The 24,169-nt window shown below is 32.5% G+C and overlaps 1 protein-coding gene across 3 annotated transcripts in view; it reads left to right on the top strand.

Annotated features, from left to right (window-relative positions):
* LOC127553697 (cohesin subunit SA-2-like) overlaps positions 1-24,169 on the top strand; it is a 121,780-nt gene that overhangs the window by 46,519 nt on the left and 51,092 nt on the right. For all 3 annotated transcript variants that reach the window (XM_051984610.1, XM_051984611.1, XM_051984609.1), the window contains exons 14-24: positions 3,935-4,042; positions 4,933-5,047; positions 5,456-5,573; positions 8,513-8,613; positions 13,094-13,186; positions 13,279-13,368; positions 15,900-16,103; positions 17,412-17,488; positions 20,616-20,703; positions 21,134-21,229; positions 22,347-22,394. In XM_051984610.1, coding sequence (XP_051840570.1) covers positions 3,935-4,042; positions 4,933-5,047; positions 5,456-5,573; positions 8,513-8,613; positions 13,094-13,186; positions 13,279-13,368; positions 15,900-16,103; positions 17,412-17,488; positions 20,616-20,703; positions 21,134-21,229; positions 22,347-22,394 — 1,138 coding nt within the window. The remainder of the gene's footprint in view (positions 1-3,934; positions 4,043-4,932; positions 5,048-5,455; positions 5,574-8,512; positions 8,614-13,093; positions 13,187-13,278; positions 13,369-15,899; positions 16,104-17,411; positions 17,489-20,615; positions 20,704-21,133; positions 21,230-22,346; positions 22,395-24,169) is intronic.

Genomic DNA, 24,169 nt, shown 5'->3' with positions numbered 1-24,169 from the left:
GCCCTTTGCTTTCTAGATTCCAGGCTCTCTGATTCTTTATTGTAGAAGCTGCTAGATCCTGGGTAATCCTAACAGTTGCTCTTTGATACTTGAATTGTTTTTGTCCGGCAGTCTGTAGTATTTTTTTCTTGATATTATAGTTTGTAATTTTACAACAGTAAAATTTTACTGTTGTTATAGTTATATATACTGTTGTATATATAAAAAAAATTTACAACAGTAAAATTTGGGATTTTCCTTGTGGGATCTCTTTCTGAAGGTGTTTGATGGATTCTTTCAATAACTATTTTCCCCTCTTATTTTAGTATATCAGGGCAGTCATCCTTGGTGATTCCTTGAAGACTTCTATTCAAGCTTTTTTTCTTTTCATGGCCTTCAGGTAGACCAGTAATTTTACAACTGGCTCTCCTGGATCTAAGTTTCTCCTGGATTTTTTTTCCAGGTTGGCTGTTTTTTCAATGAATTACTTTACATTTTCTTTCATTTTCCCATTCTTTTTAGTTTGTTTGACTGATTCTTGATGTCTAACAGTCATTAGCTTCCATTTGTCCCATTCTACTTTTTAATGTATGATTCATTTAGCTTTTGTATCTCTTGTTTGATTCATTCTACTTTTCAAGATGTTTTCTTCAGTGGATTTTCTTTTCTTTTTTTCTTTTTTCTTTTCTTTTCTTTTTTTTTTTTTTTTTGCATTTGGCCTATTGCGTTTTTGAAGGAATTGATTTCTTCAGGTAATTTTTTTTTATTTGGTCAATTGTATTTTTAAAGAAATTTGTTTTCTTTAGTCAATTTTTTTCTTCCTTTTTCAATCTGTTGACTTTCTCTTCTATATCTCTTATTTCTTATTTTTTCTTCTATCTCTCTTATTTGCTTTAAAAAAATCTTATATGAGCACTTCCAAAAAGCCTCTTTGGACTCGAGACTATTTCATATCACTCTTTGAGTACTTGAGGAAATGTCTGTAGACATTTTGTCATCTTCTGAGTTGGTGCTTTGGTCTTCTCTGTCTCCATAGTAGATTTCTATGATTAAGGTTATTTTCTGTTTCTTGATCATTTTCTTTCCTTCTCTTTTTTTTCCCCCTCCTCTTTTGTGCCTTTTAAGGTCTAGCTCTACTTCTGGGGTACAGGGGGCACGCTGTCCCAAGCTTCCTGTGCAGTTCTGAGCCTTGGTTGTGTTTTATGTCTTGCTCACAGGATTGGGTAGCACCACCTGCTCTCTCCAGAAAACAGCTTGGTTTTCCTAGCTGGCAATTTGCCTAGCAAACTGGGACTCGAGGTGCCCTACTGGTCTGCTCCACTCCTGAGCCAGGACCAACAGTGTCAGTTGCTGATCTGCTGTGATTAATCCTCTCACTGGCTTTCCCAGAGTGTCTGAGTTGGGCTGTATAGTCCTTTTACCCCAGTGAGACTGATGTTTCTTAAAGTCCTAATCTATCTTGAGCTGGAGAGTGTTTTTTATTCCCTCAAACTGTTCAGAAGCTTGATTTCATATGGTTTTTGAGGGAAATGGGGAAAGCTGTAGCAGCTTCCTGGCTTCACTCCACTATCTTGGCTCTGCCTCTATATATTTTAGAAATAAGGCCTTTGTCAGAAACACTGACTATAAAAATTTTTTCCCAACTTTCTGCTTCCTTTCTAATCTAAGAGTTTTATGTACATAACTTACATACTAAGAAGACATAAATGCAAACATATATAAAGTAGTTAAATACAAAGTTGGCAGTGAGAGCACTACCAGTTGAAGGGACCAGAAAAGCTTGTGCAGAAGATGAGCAGTTTGAAGTACATCTTTAAGTAAAACGAGGACTCTAAGAGGGAGGAAGGAGAGAAAGCATCCTAAGCATGAGGAGGCATAGTCACAAGAGTTGGAGCAGAGAGAATGTATTTTGTCTCTATTGTAGAGTATGGGAGAGAGAATAATATTCAGTGAGCCTGGAAAGGTAGATGGGGCTAAGATTGTGTAAGAACTTAAAGCTAAACATAAGTGGTTGTATTTTATCCTACAGGCAATCAGAAGCAACTGGAGTTAATTGTATATAACAATTTCATAGTCATAACTGCCCCCAAGGAAAATACCAAAGTGTGACTACTTTTATTTCACTACTTGATTTGATAAGTCTCACTTTCTAAAGTAAATAAAAGATTTCTGAGGACCAGCAAGAATTATTGTGGGTTTCACAATAATCTAAATACTATTTCAACTATAAATGCATTTCACTTTATGGAAAGTAGGTTTTGGGTCAGAAATAATGGCATTCATAATTTAATGCCTTGTGCACCCTCATTTCTTAGATTGCCACAGAATTTCCATATACTCTTATCCTCAGTCCTGCTCCTGTGAAGAACTCCCTCATTTTACAGATGAGGAAACTGAGGCCCAGAGAGGTGAAATGACTTATCCTGAATCACACAGGTAGTAAGTAGCAGAGCTAAGATTTGAACCCAGCTCCTCTGACTCCAAATCACATTTCCATCACTATCTCATGCTGAATAAATTTTTGCTTTATTTGCCGAAGGTTAGAATTATTAATAGAGAAGCACCATTAAAGGAATATTACATTTAGTATTTATTAAGTGCCTAATTTGTATGCCAGTGATAAAAATAAGTGACATGGACCCTACTCTCTAGAAGTTTCAGAGGCAGGAAAATACAAGCCCACAAATAACTAGGTAGAATAATAATTGAAAGAGACTTGTCTAACCAAAAGTGCATGAAAAATTGGAGGAGGAAGAGATCACTGGGAGAAGAAGTACAGCATAATGCAGAGTTTCATGGATAATGCGGCGTCTGTTGGTCTATGAAAAAATGGAGAAGCTTCAACTTGTGGAGGAATGCAAAGGTCCCTCTTTAGGAATGGGGTGAGAAAAGGCATAGAGAAGGGAGGGGAAGGAAAGAATGGGAGAGGCCAAAATGTAGGATGATGTGTGATAAGAAAACTAGGTTCTGGTAGATTCTAAAGGACTTTAAATGCCAGAATCTAGCATTATTTATTTAGTAGATTTTTACTTAATCAATGAGAACCTCTGTTCTTGATCAGGACTATGACTTAGGAAGATTATTTAGAGAAAAGTGTGGAGGCACAGGAAAGGATGATCATATTGAAATAGCCCTGGGAATACATTCTGTCCAAGAGATTTTAAAAATGTGATAGCTTTAAAAGAGGAAGTACTATTTGGATTTTTGTTGTGGATTTTATTCTTGGTCCTCTTACAGTATTTTATTGAGTAGCCTTTCCTATATGAAATAACTTAAATGCTATTGAAATAACAAAATTACATGTGATCTTTTCTTTAATAATTTAGTAATGCTATAGTATGATAGATATGACTTTACTTTAGAAGTTAAAGATGGCATAAAGATCTGACATGCAAGTATACTATACTATAATATAATGATGTAGAACTATTATGTTTAAAGGGCTTTAAGTACAGTAGTCCAGAGTTTTATTATTATACCTTTTATAATAGTGATACCTATTATAAAGACACACACAAACCAAACAAATGTTTATAAAAGTGATTTTTAGAAATAAGACTAATACCTCTGTGGCTTTTTATGTTAAGAAACAGGCTTCATTACTGTGTAATGTTTAAATGATACACAGTTTTTGGGAGTCAGATTTGACTTAGGATAATACTAAATCATGGACTAATCGGCAGACTTATAATGAATTTTTAAACTGTGTAATTGAAATAGTTTTCTGAAGAACTTATTGATGAATAAGTCCTAAAGTCTATTAGAATCATGAATTGTATTTTAGATGGCAAATTTAGTTTAAAATCAAACAATACAATAACACTGATAACATTTTGGTATCATTTTATATAAATGATTGTCTAAATTGAACTTTTTAGAATCAATAGTATTAAGTGTGGTATTTGAAAACTTTTAAGTTACAACCTTAGAATTTCTATTCTCTTCTTTTGCATAGGAATTGTGAGAATACGGTATCATCAGAAGAATGTGAAGCTATGTATCATTTTGTTTATGCGACATATAGACCCTTAGCTGTAGTAGCTGGAGAATTGCTCTGCAAAAGGTATCTTTCTCAGTCATACAATTAAAAAAAATTGACTTTGTCTTCTTGTAGGTATACATCCTATGGAAGGTGGACTTAATCTGAAATTTGTCATTTTGGTAGTCAGTTGATCTACTGAATCAGCAGTCAGCAGGGTCTTTGTTGTTTCTTTGGGCTCTTTTCTGACCTTATCTTTAAGAAGAGAAAAGAGGAGAAAGAGCTCTAAGTTTCAACAGTAGGTTATTTTTGTCAGTGTTCATCTTCCCTACTCACCCATATATGAAAATCTCTTTTGCTGGCTTAATTTATCTTTGGTTATTACTAAAGGTGGAAGCTAAGGTTGATATTTGTCCACTTCTTAATTAAGAAAGTGTCCATGTGGACATCACACATGATTTTCAGTCTACCTTTTTGTAAACATCTGGTTATGTATAACAACATAATATGAAATGATTCATCATCATGGTTCATGTTACATCATTTGTCACAGTTGGATTTGTGGTATTTGGGTACTTTTAAAAGCTGATTCTAAAAGCTTTGTATAAATAAGAATTTTTTTTTTTTTTTTGGAAAATCCTTTTTGACTGTGTCATTTCTCCCCATATTTGTGTTATGTTTGGTGTCCTCTTTTTGGTCTGGAGAAAAGATAGATATAGAAATTCTTCTGACTCCTGAGGGGTATCCTTAGGAGTCTTGACATAAAACTTCATCACTGCCAATTTGGACCATGTACTGGTAGCTACTCAACATTTTTCTGCCCTATCCTTTGCACTGTGTGATGTCAGGAGATGTTAGAATTTAGCCAATGTTTGGACTCTTAAAAGTTAGCCAGCAACTTCAGAGTTCTCAAATTCTATGGTAAATGACTTAGATGAATAATAATCTTATGATAGTTTTTTTTTTCTTTCCAGACTTTTTTGTCTACCATCAGGTGAAGAGGAGCCTCCTAATGCCAAGAAGAAAAATAAGTTTGTTTATAGCTTTAGGCGCCTGAAAAAACTTATTACTTTCTTCTTGAATCATGGGGTAAGGAAAATTATGACTGTTTGCCAGGAAGTGGTGTTACTAGCTCTGAGAATATTTTAAAGAGTTTGAATATTATTGGTAGAACCATCTTGCTCTGTTTTGAAGTCGATCTTGATGATAAACTATAGAAACACCGGGGATTTGTCAATTTTTGTTTGGAGTAAAGCAATAACATACAATCCCCTGTAAGATAGTGTTGTTCCTCTTTGCTTGTTTGGGATATGCTATATTAGCTTCTATGTAACCATGTATATATGGAAACATGAAATCTGTCTGCTTTTGGTACTGACTAGTCAGATGGGAAACTTATCTGTGGTGTGGGTTAGAGTTGTAAAGAATATTAGACTTTTTTGTAGCATTGTTTTCCCTTGATCCTTATATATATCATTTTAAAAAATTCTCTTTTAGTTTCATAAACATGTCACCTACTTGGTGGATAGCTTGTGGGACTGGGAAGACGGTTTGCTGAGAGACTGGGAGTGTTTGACAAATCTTTTAAGGGACAAGCCCATGAGAAAGGAAGAAGGTGAGAGACAAGATTTTGGGGTCTGCTTAAATGCCTTTTCCTAATAGTTTAGGGGGAGATGGCTTATCCTATCCAGGGACCATCCAGAAGCCATGGAATCCAACTGGAATACTCATTCTAAGTTCGAAGCCTCACTGTTCTGGACCTGGCATGGGACAAGGTGATAAATCTCTATGAAATTTCATTTTCTGAATCTGTAAACTGTTGTTAAACCTTAGCTGTTATAAACCGAAGTTAATTTTTTTTTTTTTAGTACATACATCCTACACTGAGTTACTAATATGTATTTGAAAACTTTTATTGGCCAAAAGATTCCTAAAAGTGTAAATTTCAGCTACTTTCTATTTGATTTTAAAACATGAGTAGCTTTAAAGAACATGTGAGGCCCTGGGGTTACTTTTACTGTGTAATATCCTCTTCTGACAAAAAAGTTGTTAGCTGAAGTACTACTTGATGTTATACCACGGAAGACCAATTTTTTCCCCTCAGTATTATTTTATTTTCCTAAATACACAAAAAGTTAGTTTTCAACATTCATATTAATACATTTATCTTGTTGTGTAAGAAGAATCAGACCAAAAAGAAAAAACAAACAAACAAAAAGGTGAAAATACTATACTTCAATCCATATTCAGTCTCCATACTCTCCAGTCTCTCTGGATGCAGATGGTGTTTTCCATTCCAGTCTGTTGTAATTGCATAAAAGACCATTTTTGATTACAGATCAAAATTTGTCATTTTTGACCTTTAATACCTTGTTTCAGGTTCTGGCCCAAAACATCTCCTTGTAAGATCAGATCAATGATACTGAACCATGCTAAATTAGATAATTATTGTCTCTATCAGCTCTAATGACTTAACAATTTGTAAAGATTCCAACAGTTTACTAATACCGTAGCCTATTTACTTTATTGAAATAACTGTTAGGGTCTGTCTGTTTTTCAGTGGAAGTGCTGAATTTTTGTCACTGACAGAATCAGAGGATGTTAGAGCTGAGCAGAACCTTAGTGCTCATATAATCTTGGATTTTCCAAAATAATGTGGAATATTCATAGAACACTTGGATTTTGGATATATTGACAGAAAATATATGTTTATGTGTGGGTCTCAGGGGTTTTTCTAGTCAAACTGGTTATTATATGTTTAGTTATTATTTTTTGAGGGTACTTTGTAAGCATTACATAAATGTGACTTGTTATTATTCTACAGGCAAGGAAAATGAAGTTCACTACTTTTTGCTGCCTTCTATGTTATCTTATTGACTCTGTTACATGTCCTATCTCCACATGTGCTATCTTTTGCAGCAGGTTTGTTTACATAGAGTCAGAATCTTTCTCCTTGGTTCTGACCTGGGGATTTTCTAGGTCTTGGTTATAACTGGAGCCACACTGTATTATATGTCTTTGTCATTGTAGTCCTTCATACTGTAGTCTCAGAACTGACTTAATATAGCAAGTGCATGTATAATTTTAGAAATTTACATTGATGGATTAAGTTGAGTAATTCTCCTTTTTACAAGTGTATACCTGTCATTTCTTTAGGACACAGCCTTCTAGAAGAGTTGCTAAAATATGGACTTTTTTAAGGCTTTGTTCTCACTTTAATTCTTTAAGAGATATTGAAAAGGAATAGCTTCCTTGGTTGACTTCCTGAGAAATTCAATAAATTAGTATTTCTTAGAAAGAAAAATATTCCCTATTTATTACATGGTCTAGTAGAAATTGCTAGGAGGCTCAGTGGATAGAGTACTAGACTTGGACTGAGGAAAACTAATATTCCTGAATTCAAATCTGGCCTCAACTATGTGATCCTGAGCAAGTCACTTAAAACTTTGTTTGTCTCACTTTTCTTATCTGTAAAATGAGCTGAGGGAGGAAATGTCAGATTACTCTAATATCTTTGCCAAGAAAATCCCAAATGAGGTCATGAGGAGTCAGACATGACTGAAAACAAATCAAGAACTAATGGAAATAGTAGGAATTTGGAAACTTGGTTTTTATTTCAGTTTTGGTGTGCACTGTGTGACTTGGGACAAACTACCTAAAAAGTCTCTGATTTTTAGTTTCTTTATAAGGGGTTTGGATTAGATGCATTTTAAGACACCTCCATTTATCAAACACTATTACTTTCATTAATAAAGGAAAAGTATGCATCCTTTCTATTAAATTTATTTTCTCTCCTTTACTAAATTTTTCAGGAATATACTTGGTAAAGCTGTGGTTGGGTGTGACATATACTTGATTTAAGAAACTTGATTAGAGTGATTCCTCACTCTACTCCTCGCTCCTTCAAAAGGAATTAATTCTGCAAACTTAATTTTAAAAAAATGAGTGCTGTCTCTTAACAAAATCATTTGCTAAAGTCTGGACATGATTGCGTCCCATTTCTCCCATTTCTTTTATAAAATTTTTTTATTGTAATCTTAATTGTAAAGTTTTCAATATGCAAAATAAACAACCCAAGAATATAAGAAACAATACCTTTGTTATGTACAATTTGTTAATAATTAATTGGGGAAAAGCTTAAGCATATTTCTCTAATAGAGGTTTAATATCCAAGTTGCATAGAGTTGGTATAAATATTTAAGAATGAATTTTTCCCCAATATAGAAGTGGTCAAAGCATATGAACAGGCAATTCTCAAATTAATAAATGGAAATTCATAACTAATAGAGAAATACAAATTAATAAAATCTGAAATTCTACCTTTCAGCAATCATATTGTTAGAGAAACCAGGAAAGAAAAATATCAATTATTTGTAGGGATTAGTGGAGAACTGGAATATTTGTACCCTGTTGATGGAGTTATGAATTGGTGAAACCATTCTGGAAAACAGTTTAGAACTATTCCCACATTTGTTTTATTTTTCTTTATCATTGCATGATAAATTTCCTTTTCTCCTTGTAATTCTCTAATTAGACATTCTGATGTGTTCACAGCCTTTACAGATGCCCAGGAAAGTGTTCTTGTGGAAATTATTGCAGCAGCAGTGCGCCAAACCGCAGAAGGTCATCCTCCAGTGGGCCGAGGAAGCAGAAAAGTGAGTGCAGTTTCTTTTCACCTAATCCCAAAGCTCTTGTGCTTTCTCTGTTCATAGACCTTTGGAAATTTATAAAATAAGTATGAAATATGACTATATGATACAACTTTTAAAAGACACACACACAGATTATATTGAATTATATCCAGAAAAATGCTGTATCTCAATGTTGGGCTTTGGCTAGTTGTTCTGAGATTTTTACATGTTACAGGAAAAAAACTAAAATCAATTTGTTACACATAATTTTTTCTCTTTAAGTTTGCTTATTTGCAGTGTTTAGGCAAATTACTTCATCTTCCAGGGTCTCGGTTTTCCTCAACTAGAAATTGATAATGTAGGACTCATTGGGCATTGAGGTCCCTTCTAACTTTAGAATCCTGATAGTGGCAGTTACCCAGTTTGGTAACTAACCTTTTTGCTTATGATTTTTTGGTAGTTCCCCAAATTGAAGTTTGTCCTCTAAAAGTGGAGATTGGTTGATACTGAAGACAGGAGAAAATGCTTCTGTTATTCAAGACATTTATAAAAAAATAGTTTGAAAACTATTCTGAATAGTGATGGTATCCTTGGAATAAAAATATACTTTCCTAAATTGACTTTTTTTTTTTTTGAAGGTTTCTATTTTGGACATATAAATTCATTTATATTTGTAACATTACTTCACATTACAGTGACATTATTTTGTAATCACTTTTCCTTTTGCAGTCTCATTCCACAAATATTTATGAAGACCTTTTTTCAATGGAAAGCACTATTCTGAAAGAATTTTCATTATAATAGTGGGATATAATGTATATACAACTGACCAAGACAGAAAAGTATAAATAGGTTCCTTCAGAGAGAAATGAAAGATTCTGAAAAAGAGGGATCATTTCTTTTTTTTTTTTAAATAACTTTTTATTGACAGAACATATGAATGGGTAATTTTTTACAACATTATCCCTTGCACTCACTTCTGTTCCGACTTTTCCCTTCCCTCTACTCCCTCCCTTAAATGACAGGCAGTCTTATACATGTTAAATATATTATAGTATATCCTAGATTCAGTATATGTGTGCAGAACCATACAGTTCTCTTATTGCACAAGAATTGGATTCAGAAATAACCTGGGAAGAAAAACAAAAATGCAAACAGTTCAGTGTTCCTTCTCTGGGAGTAGCTCATTTTGTCCATCATTGGTCAATTGGAACTGAATTAGATCTTCTCTTTGTCGAAGATATCCACTTCCATCAGAATATATCCTCATACAATATTGTTGAAGTGTATAATAATCTCCTGGTTCTGTTCATTTCACTCAGCATCAGTTCATGTAAGTCTTTCCAAGCCTTTCTGTATTCATCTTTGTGCTATAATGGCACTTTGAGTAAAAAGAGATTGTGGAAAACGTATGATGAAGATAGAATTGTTAGAGTTTAGTAACTGGTTATGAAGGCATAGGAAATAATAATGAAAGATGACTCTGACATGAGTAACTGACAGGATGTTGTTTCAGATAAGAAAATCCAGGTTTGAGGAGAAAATGATTAGTTTTCTTTTGGAAATCTTGAGCTGGAAGTGTCATGTGTTATCCATTAGCAGAATTCATCAGGTAATGGGAAACGAGAGGTTGAACTTTTGGGGGAAACATTAGGATTATACATGGATCTGGGTGCAATCTGCATTGATGAAAATTAAAACCATTGGAATAGGGATGAGCATGTTAAGGAAGAGAGAAAAGGATTGAAGTCAGCACTTTAGGAAGAAAATCAGGAGAAAATAAGTGAGGAGAGACTAGCAAGGGGAAAAAAGAAAGATATTCACTTGTAGCAAATGCTACACTAAAAGCCAAAAAGGATGAGGACTAAGCAGACCATTAGATTTGTTATTTGAGTTTACTAGTGACTTTAATAAAAAACAATTTCAGTAAAGTCTTATGAATTGAAGCCTAATTTCAAGAGGATTGAAGGTAAGGAAATGGAATCATTTGTAGTCTACTCTTTCTACTGACAATAAAGCTGCGGAAATATCTAGACTGATTGGAAAGACAGTAGTGATAGGCTTCCTTATCACTGTTTTTCATTATTTCTCATGAAATACTTGACTATTTTAACCTGCCATCTGCGGGAGGGGGGGTAGAGAGAAGAAGGGGAAAAATTAGAACAAAAGGTTTGGCAATTGTCAATGCTGTAAAATTACCCATGCATATAACTTGTAAATAAAAAGCTATAATTTAAAAAAAAAAAAAAAGAAAGAAATTCTTGACCATTTGATCTTCTAAGTTGAGTTTTGCTGTTATTTTTTCTATAAAGTGTACTATTAGTAGTTTGATTTTTATGGCACTGAATACATAAATTTATTTACATAATTAATTATAATTTTTGTTATGTTGGCTTGGCCCACTCACAAGATTGTTATTTCTTTAATATAGATCCCCGAGCTGTTGTTAAATAGTGTTTAGGAGTTGCATTCATAGAGTCTCTATGTGTTATCTTGGTAGTAGATTTCAGAGTTTATATATTGCATAGTTATCTTAAATGGAATTTCTCTTTTGTCTTTTTTTCTGGATTTTCTTGGTAACATGCAGAAATACTGATGTTTTTTGTGAATTGATGTCATATCTTATAACTTTATTGAAATTATTGTTTTAATTTTTTTAGTCAAATTTCTAGGGTTCTTTGATTATCATTTCATTTGTAAAAAAGTGATAACTTGTTTCCTATTTGCCTATACTTATTCCCTCAATTTCTTTTGTCTTATTGAGATAATTAGTGTTTTAGAACTTTTCATATAGCTATAATGATTACATATATATATATATATATATATATGTATACACACACACACACACACACACTAATACTATAGTAAATATATGTACATATATATTTACTTCTAGTTTTATTGGAGAAGCTTCTAATTTATCCCCATTGCAAATAATGCAGGAACTTAATTTTAAATAAATAACAATTATTGTTTTAAGTTAAAGGTCCATTTTTTCCTAAATTTTTTTTTACACAAAAATGGATGTTGTATTTAGTCAAAAGGTTTTTTGCATCTGTTGATATAATCATATTATTTTTGGTTTTCTTGGCATTAATATTTATATTTATGGTCTTCCTAATAATGAGCCAATTCTACATTCTTGTTATAAATATAAGCTTTTAACAGTGCATCATCTTTTAATAAGTTCCTATGGCCTCTTTGCTACAATTGATTTAATTTTTTTGCATTTATGATCATTTGGGATTGGTCCATAGTTTTCTTTCTGTTTTGATTCCCTCTGGTAAGGTTTCTTTTCTTTTTTTTTTAAATTATTTTATTTTATTAAAAATTTCAGTATTATTTTATTTTTCTAATTACATGTAAAAAATAGTTTTCAATATTTGTTTTTGTAAGAATTTGAGTTGCAAATTTTTTCTTCCCTCTTCTCTCGCCAAGACAGCAATCTGAGATAGTTTATACATGTTCATTTTAAACATATTTCCATATTTGTTATGTTATGAAAGAAAAATGAGAAAAATAGAAAGACCAGAGAAAAAAGAAAAAAAGCAAACAAAAAAAGATGAAAATAATATGCTTCAATTCATATTCACTCTCCATGGCTTTCTCTCTGGATGTGGATGGTATTTTTCTATCCCAAGACTATTAGAATTGTCTTGGATCACTGTATTGCTGAGAAGAGTTAAATCTATCAGAGTTGATCACCACGTAATCTTGCTGTTACTGTGTATAGTGTTCTCTTGGTTCTGCTCACTTCGCTTAGCATCAGGTCATGTGAATCTCTCCAGGCCTTTCTGAAATCATTCTGTTGATTGTTACTTATAGGACAAGAATATTCCTTAACATTCACATACCATAATTCATTTAATCATTCCCCAACTGATAGACATTCATTCAATTTCCAGTTTCTTGCCACTACAAAAAGGGCTGCCACAAACATTTTTGCACATGTGGATCCTTTTCCCTTTTTTGTGATCTCTTTGCGATACAGCTCCAGTAGAAACACTACTGGATCAAAGTGTATATGCATAGTTTAATAGCCCTTTGGGCAGAGCTCCAAATTTCTCTCCAGAATGGTTGGATCAGTTCACAACTCTACTAATAGTGCATTAGTGTTACTCATAAGATTTAAAAAGCATATTTATATTATAAAAAGGGTATTTCCTACTTTTTTAAACATTTTTTTTTGTTATATTGTAATTAATTATTTTTTGACCATTCAATAATTAATTTACTTGTACATCCATCTGAGTTCCAGGATTTTTTTCCCTAGGAATTCATTTATGACTTACTCAGTTTCTTTTTTTAAAAAATTAGGTTATTTAAATTTTCTATTTTCTTTTCCTATTAATCTGGGCATTTTCTCTTTTTAAAAGTATCTATCCATTTAATTTATCAGTGTAATTCATTCAAACTAACATTTAAACTCTGAAATGGAATCAGTGTTGCTAATATTGAGCCTTGTCTAATCTTTGTCTTGTGCCTTATGCTTTTTCTGTAGACCCTCACAGCAAAGGAGAAGAAAACTCAAATGGAAGAATGTGTCCGAATGACTGAGCGTTTCATTATAGTGCTTCCTGAGCTCTTGGCTAAGGTAATGAGCAACTGCTCCCTGAATTGTTGTTAAATATTTCATTGGAATTCCTATAGCACTCTCATGTTTTGTTGTTGGTTTTTTCCCCACAGTATTCATCAGATACAGAAAAACTGACAAACTTCCTGCAAATTCCTCAGTATTATAATTTGAATGTGTATGTTGCTGGACATCTAGAGCAGGTGGGTGAATAAGGAAGAAGGGGGAGAGTTACTTGAGGTGGAGAGAGAGGGAGAGGAGAGATGATACAATTTTTTTTGGAGAGAATTCAGCAGATCCAGGGAGATAGTGTTGATAGAGAAGTAACAATATGGTGATCATAGAAATTATTGCCTCAGATATAATACATGTCTATAAATTCAGAATCTTTATCTTCAGTAAATTCTGTTATTGTATGAAATTGTCACTTTCTCTGTTGTTTGAATGTCCTGGTGGATGATTTGAACTTTCATGCAGGAAACTCTGTTTAAACTATAAACTACGTTTCTCAACCACTTGTAACAGCTTTGTAGGATCTGACAGTATGGATGATGGTGAGGAATTCACCCTTTTAGGGTACCCTTTAAAGTAATTGCTATTAAAATTACAAAGCCTTTCCTAGAGATTCTCTTTTAGCTGCTAAGAGAATTTAGAGTATAGCAGATATAGACATCCTACTGAGAGGTAAAGTGGAGCAAGAGAATAATTATTAAAGAGAAGTGATGATTGTGTTGTGGTCTTCTATTTGGGGACATTTAGGGCAAGTAACAGGTGATGTTTTGTCAGGTTTTTTTGGGAGGAGGTCTTTATTTACTTATTGATTGATTGATTGGTTGGTTGGTTGCAAAGACAAGCATGTCCAGCAAAAACTTTGTTATTAAGAGTGGTCACTAGGAGCCAATTGAAGCTTGCTCATTACCTTTTTGGGAGTATTTACTCAGCAATCCTGATTCTGACCTTGTGGTTTTAGGGGATAAGGTCGGATGAGGGGTAGGGATGGGAAGAATAAGGTGAATTCTAGAGAAGTTTCCAAGCTAATAATTGTATTCTGAAAAATGATTCCATATTACATTTCAAGACCCTCCTCTACTTTTTCTATTATTACCTGATTTCTTGCTCTATTTTCTTTATCTCATCTCCAACACTCAATCAATTTCTCTTTATTCCAATATCTCCTTCCATTCTTCCATGTTCCCTAGAACAGATTCTTAACTTTTTTGATGTCCTGGATTCCTTTTTAAGTCTGTAGGAGTCTCCTTAGAACAATATTTTTAAGTGCATAAGATAGAATTACAAAGGCAACTAGTGATATTGAAGTACATTTTATAGCAAGAAATCAAAAGTAGTGATAAATTTATGTAAATGATCATTTAAGAATTCTTCAACACTGTGATATGAAAATATCTATGATTTGTTAGTGACAAAAGTTACAGATTCTTCTGATACTGCTGTCTTTGTTGTCTACATGTGAGAAGTTAATAAAAATAGAGGTGATTTTTTTTCCCCATGCAAGTTTACAAACCCCTTGAAATACAGGACCCTTTAGGAATCTGTGTACACCAGGTTAAGAACCCTGCCTGAGATAGATGTCCAGTTGCAAGTGCTGTTTATTTTCTTCTCTGAGAGATTTATAGGCTTTTACTGAGCTCTGTGTTTAGAGGCATAGGAACTGGCTTCAAATTCTGCTTCTTAATAGCTTTGGGACCTTAGGTAAGTCACTTAACCTTTTAGGACCTCAATTTCTCTTCTGTAAAATGAAGGGATTGGATTAGATGTGTTTCTGAGTCTTTTGCCATTCTAAATCTCTGGTCCTATGTCTGTGTGTGTGTGTGTGTGTGTGTGTGTGTGTGTGTGTGTGTGTGTTTTCTAAGAACACATTCATAGATATATTTATATATTCACATACATGTACCCCTGTGTATGTAAATACATAAAATATGTTTGTGTTTTTAGAAAATGGGAAACTAAAAATTATTAGATACTTGAATGAATTTGTGGTCTCATTGTGGGTATTTCCTTGACTTGCTAAGCAAAGATGGCATTCTTGGTAAGGTTGCATACATTTCCCTTCTGTGCTGTGGATTTTCCTTGATCTTTTGACATTGTAAGGATACCAAGAGGGCATAGGAAGTAGGCTGGTCATTCTCACTCTTGCCACATAGCTCATTTTTGTTCTTTTCCTTTTTTAAAAATGACACCTGTTATTCCAGTTCTTCATGATTGCTTGTTTGTAAAGTATATACAATGCAACAGAGACATTACTATTGTTAATAAAATTCATATAGTAATAATATTGCATAATAACTTTTTTTTGTTATTTTGAAGTTGAGAAAGCACTCTCCTCACACTACCCCATGAGGTAGGTAGCACAACTTTTTTTATCCTATGTTATAGTTGAGGAAACAGTCTCAATGAGGATAAGTGACTTGCCTAAGATTATACAGCTAGTCAAGATTGAAGCTAGAACTTGAACTCAGATTCTCTGATTCTGAGGTCCATTGCTCCTTCCACTACATTATTCTGAGAGCTTTTTAGTTCTCATAATTGTTGTTGTCATACTCTTCCCCTTTTCCTCCCTCAAATTTGCTCACTTCTCCTTAGTACAATATTCAGTGCTCACTGGATGCTCAACAAGTGCTTGTTAACTTAGCTCTTCCTTCTTGGATTAGAGTTGTTAAGCAACCATTGGGATGGTGACCTGGCCCTCCTCATGAGATCCTGCATTTCTTCGTAGTACTTGGATGCGTTGCTAACGGAGATGAAAGAACTTGTGCACAAACACACTGACCTTAATGTCCTTGAGGCCTGCTCCAAGGTATACAGCATCCTCTGCGGTGAACAACTGGCAATTTACCCTTTTGTGTCTGAGGCGCTTCACCACCTAATAGATGAGATGGTTATGGACTTCTCCCAACTAATAGGTGAATTTTTCCAAGAGGTAAGTACAAACAGAGTGGGTAACTGAGAAGAAGGATGTAATGGGGGATGAGGGTGGTGATGATGGTGTAGTAAATAGTAGATCATGAAGATGAAATTTTTAACATTTACTTTGGAGAAGGAGGTAAAATCTCTGCCTATGACCATGGATTAATTTTTAGTTGTCTATTAAGCATCTTCCAGTCATTTATCCAGGTTTGAAAAGTTGCAGTAATTTTTTTTGAGGATGATTAGATTAAAATTTTCATTCATTTTAAAATGCAGAAATAGCTGTGGGAGACACGAATTTCCCTGTGTGGCTGAATTCATCATGAAGGAAAGAAAACTATTTTGGAATGTTTAGTGTTTAGTTTCTGATAGGTAGTCACTCTACAGTGGTAGGGAAGGAATTTATATTCAAAAATTTGTTGTTAACTATATTTTAGATTTAATTCATTGTACGTGAAATTAGTGCATTGAGAGTGAGATTTGGATTTAGTTGTTATTTCAGCTTTTTCTTTATAATAAGATAATTAAGTTATATAAAAGATACGTCCTGCTCCTTTCCCACATTGGTTTTAGGACCTTGAGTAGATTCTCTTCTCGTTAGAGAAATCTGATAGTTAGGTTAACTTGTATTTCTTTCTTTCTTTTTTTTTTTTAATATTTTATTTTATTTTATTTTATAATAACTTTATATTGACAGAATCCATGCCAGGGTAATTTTAACTTGTATTTCTTTATCTTTTTTTTTTTTTCCCCTTGTGTGACATGAAAAGGATGAGGGGAAGCAGGATTGACAAGAATTTATTTTTATATCTTTGGACTTTCTTCTTTCTTTTTGTTCCCCCATAATCTGAAGGATAGAGGTAGTTATGTAAACATCATTGTAGGTATTTTTTAATCTGCATTTTATATATGTGGAAACTGAAATGCTCTGAGAGGTCAAAATACTTGCCTTTGGTTATTAGCTTAAGAGATGACAGAGCTTGTAGTTGCTCTAAAGTCTGACTCCACATGTTCCTGTATGGTGCTCAAGTCACTGTTCATTTATTTATTCCTCTGTAAAAGGCAGATAATAATGCTTGCATTACTTACTTCCCAGAAGTAATGTAAACAAAGTATTGTAAGTATTCATGAATTAAAAAATTCTTTAAGTATAAGATAGTAGTATTATTTCTGCTTCTCTACATTACAACTGTAAACTCTGATGAAAGCCTCTGGGGAAGAGTATTAGCTTAGCCAAGTCCTGTTTTTATTTTGATGATTGCAGAAGAACAATATGTGTGTTCTCATTCCTTATCGTTTCTATTTTTTATAACTTATTTAGGAAGACAGTTTGGGTATCAGTGAAGAACATATTTTTCGAATGTCCTGCATCCTAAAAAAACTAACAGCTTTTCACAAGTAAGAGGGTTATTTACTTATATCTATGTATATATATATAAAACATGTCTGTTTATACGTTCTGTATGTGTCCTCAAAACTAGGATTCCTATGGTGTTTATGAATTCATAAAATTTTTATTGACCCTGTAATGCAGTGAAATAAATTTATTTGCAAGAGCTTTTGTCATATAGCTGGAAACTCCTATCTTTTGTATATATCATTTTCCCTTGGTTTTAATTATGCTAGTAGTAAAAAAACAAAAACAAAAAAAAACCCCCAAAAACCTTTCACATTAGGCACTGCTGTGTGTCTAGTCCATTATTATATAGTATAATCAAAAAGCGAAGGGATCATTATTCTTTTTTCTTTCCCTAAGTATCATTGAAACATGGGTTTAGCTGTCCCAGACAGTATACTGTGCATTGTGAGTAGTTAGTGAAGATTGTGATTGCACATCTGGTAGCTCTAAGTGCATTTTTGAAGGTCCACACTCTTTCTTCCAGATATAATCAAATTTCTCCCAAGTTTGACAATTTCCAGTGGCATCTAGACTTTGAATCAGAGAGATTGAAGATATTCATAGATCACTGAATGTAGTAACTAATAAGTAGGTATTGTGATTGTTTAATCCTTCCATTATTCCTGTTATTGAAATGGTTTTATGATTTTTTTGTGTGTAATCTATGAATAGGTGAGGTTGAAAAATAAATTAAAACTAAAAACAAGTATAAACTTAAAGCCTTATTAGTTACAATTTACAATTTATGATAATTGGCATAAGAACTGAAACTGTGTGCTTTTAAATAAAGAAAAGTACTTACTGGAATAAAGGAACACAAACAACATTTTTAGAAAAATACTGTGTTTTTTTAAGATGAGAGTTGTATATTCAAGCCACCTCATGTTCTTTTCTAGCTTAAGTACAATTAACTATCAAAAAAGTCAATTCTTATAAATCATTCTTGCTTCTCTGTTAAAGTAGCTTTCCCCAAGCAAAATCTGACACTAAATTCCACAGTAAGTTCAAAATCTATATATAACCTGAATACAAAAGGTCATACCTTTTAAAAATTTAGAAAGAAAAGTTAACTACTTTTTACCATTATGAGTAGGGGAGATTTTTGAACCAAAAAAGGAAATTGTTTGGAGCATAAAAAAATTAAATAGATGCTTTATACTGTGCAAAATTTACAAACTTTTGTATGAATAAAATCAATGAAGATAGAATTAGAAAAGAAACTGTAGAAAGGAAGAAAATATTTGTGTCAAATATTACCAATAAGCCCAATATCTGAAATGCATAGTAAAATAAATAAGTGGCCCAAATACGTAACATCTAAAGCCATTCTTTTAGACCAAGGACAATTGACTTTTGTTGTGTCATGGGCCCCTTTGCTGGTGAAACCTTTGAATCCCTCCTCAGGATGATGTTTTATTTATGCATATATAAATTATATATATGTATGTGTGTGTATGTATATACATATATATGTATATATATATAAAATTTATATACATAAAAGAAGATACATATAATAATAAAGGAAACCAGTTTTGTTGATTATAATTATAAGACAGTTTCTCAAAAAGGACACAGACCCAGGTTAAGAATCATTGCTCTGTGGGTAAGTGGTCAAAGAATGTGAGTAGTTATCAAAGAATTGTAAATGTTAAATGAAAATGCTAAATTGAAAACATGTTACAAATCATTGACATTAAGAGAAAGAGGCAGCTGGGTGATGGAGTAGATCATGGGACTTGGAGTCAAGAAGACCTGCATTCAGATCTTGTCATAAATATTTCCTAATTGTATGACCCTCTTATTTTCACCCCTATCTCTGTCAGCTTTTTCTCTGTAAAATAGGGATGATAATGGCACCTACCCTCCAGATTGTTGTGAGAATTGAGTGGCATAATTGTAAAGTACTTTGCAAACCATATTATTGTTTTTATTCTTCTTGTTGTTATTATTGTTAAATACATATTGAAACAACTCTTGAGTTGTTACCAAATTCCATGCAGCTCAGGAAAAGTGACTAGAAACAAAAAATTGTCCTTGTGGGTGGAGCTGTAAAGTGGTTCGGTTTTCTGAATATTGACTGGAAATTAGGTAAGAAAAGGGATTCCTGTCTCCCCGCAGCTTTTGACCTAATAATCCCAAAACGTATTATTTTCACATGTACTACTAAGGCAGTCAGAGATAAATGCAGAGATCCAGCATCCAAATAGGTGCTCATTCAGTAGCTGGAAAAGATTATTATGATTGTTCAATGAGAAATAATGAGGAATTTAGAGAGACATGGAAAGAGTGAAATAAACAGAACCAAGAAGACAAGACCCCACAGTGACTGTGGTAGTATAAGTGAGTCTGATTACTAAAGAAAAAATTCAGCCCTGAACCATTGAAAAGTCAACAGAGGGCTCCACAAGCAGGTAGTAGAACATCTGTCCTTAAGATGTAGACACAGGCGCCTCTGAGTGCAGATTTTCACACACATTTTGAAGAAATATTAGATCAGGAAAATTTTTTTTCTTTTTGTTACAAAAGGAGGGTTCAATCTGGAGAGAGGAGACTTTGTTGATACAAGAATAATGATCATGATATAATGGCTTTTGTATAATGCTTAAAATCAATTTCCCTCAGCTCTTCACATTCAGTGGTAATGATTTAGTTATTGAAAGGATTAAAATTTCATTTTACTATTTTTTAAAAAATTAAGTATTTTATATTTAAGACTCAATTTTGTCTGGCTTTCTGATTCTATTTTTAAAAATATATTTTATTTTTAATTTATGGAATAAAACAAGCATTTTCATAATGTAGTATAATAAAAAAGATGATTGCACATGAAACTACAAATTTATTATGTACAACTTGCTATTCCTTTAAAAAACATAATAAAGTCATCGTGTAAATTTCTTTTTTTTGTCTTTGTTCCCATCCCCCCCCTAAAATGGCTATCATTAGATGCAAGCAGATGTATATATGTATATACATACAAACATATATAAAATTATTGTATGCAATCTTCTATATATCAATTCTTTCTCTGGTTGCAGATCTTTCTTCATGATTCATTTTAGAATTAAATGAGGCATTACTGTTTTGTCAACAAAATAATTTCTTGTTTTGCTTATGGCTTAGTGCACATGATCTCACCAGGTGGCACATTGGTGATTGGACTTTGAAAATCCTGAATTTTGAGAAGGAAAATGGGGGTTTGCCTGCTGAGGTAACGTGCATGTGTAATTTTGATTTTTTAGGAATGAGTTTTTAATGGTGTTTAATTAGAAAATGTAATTAGTATTTTGGATTCCTTGAAAAAGGGTCCATAAAAAACAGTTTTGATTCTTTCTGCCAGTATTTTTGTGTTAAACTACCTTCTTCTGCAAAGAATAGAAAAGATTCTTCATACTCCTTTTGAATGAGGCATCCAGAAGGGGGTGGGAGTGGTGTATTTACTTCAGATTGCTGTTTTTTCTCAAAATTTGAACACACATTTCTTGTTGATCCTTTTTTGTGGTTGAAAAGTAAAACCATTAAGGTGCCTTTTGTATGCTTTGTGCTTCTCCATTGTTTAGATTTCAATGCCTAAATTTTTATTTGGTTTTATTTGAATATTAAATTTGCTTTTGTTTAAGAGGGTAATATTCTCCTTTCAGACTTTAATCCCTGCTCTTCAATGCAGTTACTTTGCTCTCTTATGGCAGCTGGAATTAGTTACTGAATCATTGGTAACTGAAACACCTTCCTCCCAGGTATGCTGACAGACTGTTATCTTTTATCTTGAGAATTTTATTTTTATAGAAGATCAAAAATGCTAAAAGTTTTGTGGAAGATCTTGTTTTTAATCATTATAATATTAGTTAATTATTGTTTAATAATTATATTACTTATTATTTAATAATAATTAGAGAATTGCTAGATCAATAACTAAACTAGTCTAAGGCTATGGATAAACAAAGAATAATTCTCAAAAGAGGAATGCAAATTATTAACTATGTTAACAAATATTCTTAGTTAAACATAACAAGAGAAAAATATATATTAAAACAACTCTAAGGTCTCATTTCACACAGAAAATTGGCAGAAATGACAAAAAAAATATGGAGATGGTGTGGAAAGATAGATATGGGTATTGCTTTTAATAAAGTTGTGAATTGATCCAACTATTCTGGAACTTGCTTTGAAATTGTTAAGAAATAAGTAGAAGTCCATACACTTTGACTTGCTGATCCCATTACCAAACTTCTAATTCCAAAGATGATTACAGATAGAAAGATCTCATAGACAACAAAGTATTTATAACAGCTCATTTTTAAGTAGCAAAAAACTAAAAACAGGGTAGAGGTCCATCAATTTGAGGAATGGATGGATGTGTTCTGGTAAATTAATATAATAGAGTATTACTTTGCTATAAGAAATAATGGCTACAAAGAGTAAAGTCAATTATAGGAAGACACATAAATGAAATAGCCAGACCAGGAAAACAATATAGACACTGACTAAAAACATAAAAATGAAACAATGTACATTTACAATGCTCAAATATAGCCGCAAAGAATAATAGACCTCGATTGGATCATAGAAAAAGAGTTGGAAAGGCATGTAGTTCAGTATCCTCATTTTATAGATGAGGTCCCAGAGAGGTTCATTGTCCAAGGTCATACACTATTCCAGAGGTGAAGTGGAACCCAGGTCCTCTGACCCTAAAAGTCCCTTTCATTTCCCACTGTATTATTTTACTTTTTGAGAGAGAGAGATAAAAATTCATCTTTTTCCTTTATAAAGGTAATGGGTGTAGAATATTTCATAGAATGTATTAATTAATATGTTTACTAGTTTTACTGATTTTGTTTTATTCTTTGTTAAAAGGGATTGAACTCTAGGTGTGGGAGGGAAGAGAGACATTGGGAGGAAAAGGTAATGTAAAAGTAAGATACTGTTATACTTTTTAAAGGAGATAAGATTGAAAGAAAAAAAAAGATCATTTCCCTATCTGAAAAATAATGGATTTTATAGATTAAATGAACATTAAGCTTTCTTCTAAATTTTTGAGAAAATTACCTTACCAAAAACATGTGATTTTAGTCAGTGGTATTCATATTAGCAGGAACATTGTGGAATCATTGGTTTATCTCATTTCTTACAGACTATGCTTTCTGTTAGTGATTAATATTATATAGTGTTTATGAATTAAGTATCTTTATTACCAAATTAAGGCCACAGTTGGCTTTGTATAAACTTAAAAAAGTTTTTTTTTTGAGAAGTGATGATACATTTTAAAGAATGCAATATCAGAAGGCCCAACTTCAAATTGACTTTTGCTTATTATCTGTGTGATCTTGAGCAAATTATTGAATTTACCATGTTAGGCTTCATTTTTCTTAACTATAAAATGAGATATTTGGATCAGATGACTTGAGATCTCTTTCAATTCCTTGGGTCTATGATCCTATGTGATCCTGCGAATATAACAAATTTAATTTGTTATTAAAATAAAGATCATAGTAAAGAAAAGCTAAAAGGTGAAGGAAGAGGAACAAAATAAAAGCTTCAATAAATTTGGCTATTGAAAATTGTGTAGATCACAATTATTTTGTATTATCATATATTTAGATACATATATTGAATAAGGAAGGTAATTTTTCTTAAAAGAATTTTTAATTTTCTCAATTGCATGTAAGAACAATTTTCAGCATTTTTAAAAATAATTTTTGAATTCCAAATTCCCTCCTCTTCTTCCATTTTGAGAAAATAAGCACTTTGATATAAATTATACATATATAGTTATGCAAAGTATATTAAGGAATAGATCATATTGTGATGTGATTAAGTAGAAGTTTTAAAAGTAATAAATTTTAGAACTGCTTGTATTAAACTATACTGGGATTATTTACTTATGCTTTAAAATATTACTTGTTACATCTTGGGCCATGTGCTACAGATGTCAATGACCTACACTTTTAATTTGAGGCATTCTTAATTTCACAAGTAAATTCATTTTGTTGCAATTATCTTGTTAATTAAAAGGCTTATTATTTCTATGAATTTTTCTAGTCTCTTATTTCTCTGCTTTCTTTTTGGCAATTTCAGTGCTTTTTAATAATGATATTTAGTTTCATTCCTCAAAGGAAGTGAAATTTATTGTTTTGTTAACTTGTTAACCGATCTGGTAAAATAATTTGTGTACTTTAGAAAATCCCTTCCATATTACCTCAAAAAAGGATTTTTGATTCCCTATTTCTTGGTTATTTCCACCTGGAATGTTTCCATTTTCCCTCACCATTGGCAATTTGATTTTTTGCCCCTTTCTCTTCCCAGATATTAATGTTAGTGAAATTCACTTTAGAATACTTCCCATAAGGATGAAAGGGTCTTTTTCTGTTTTGCTTGGTTGTTTTTGGGTTTTGTTTTTCCCCTCCAAAGACACTAATAAGGCCTCAGGTCCTGAAAGAAAAGGAAGAATCTGAAAATTCTAATTTTTATTTTCAGCTAATGTTAGTAAATTATATGACTGGCATAGATATCTTTTCTTTTTTCAGTTGCAGAAAAAAGTTTGCATAAGTAGTCTGTATAATAAAGTACTTTACTATGTGCCAGGCACTTTGCAAATATTATCTCATTTCATCCTCACAAAAACCCTGTAAAGTATATGCTATCATTATTATTTCTATTTTATAATTAAGGAAACTGAA

The sequence above is a fragment of the Antechinus flavipes genome, chromosome 3 (assembly GCF_016432865.1).
Source record: "Antechinus flavipes isolate AdamAnt ecotype Samford, QLD, Australia chromosome 3, AdamAnt_v2, whole genome shotgun sequence".
Lineage (NCBI taxonomy): Eukaryota > Metazoa > Chordata > Mammalia > Dasyuromorphia > Dasyuridae > Antechinus > Antechinus flavipes.
This window is presented reverse-complemented; position numbering and strand designations above follow the sequence as displayed.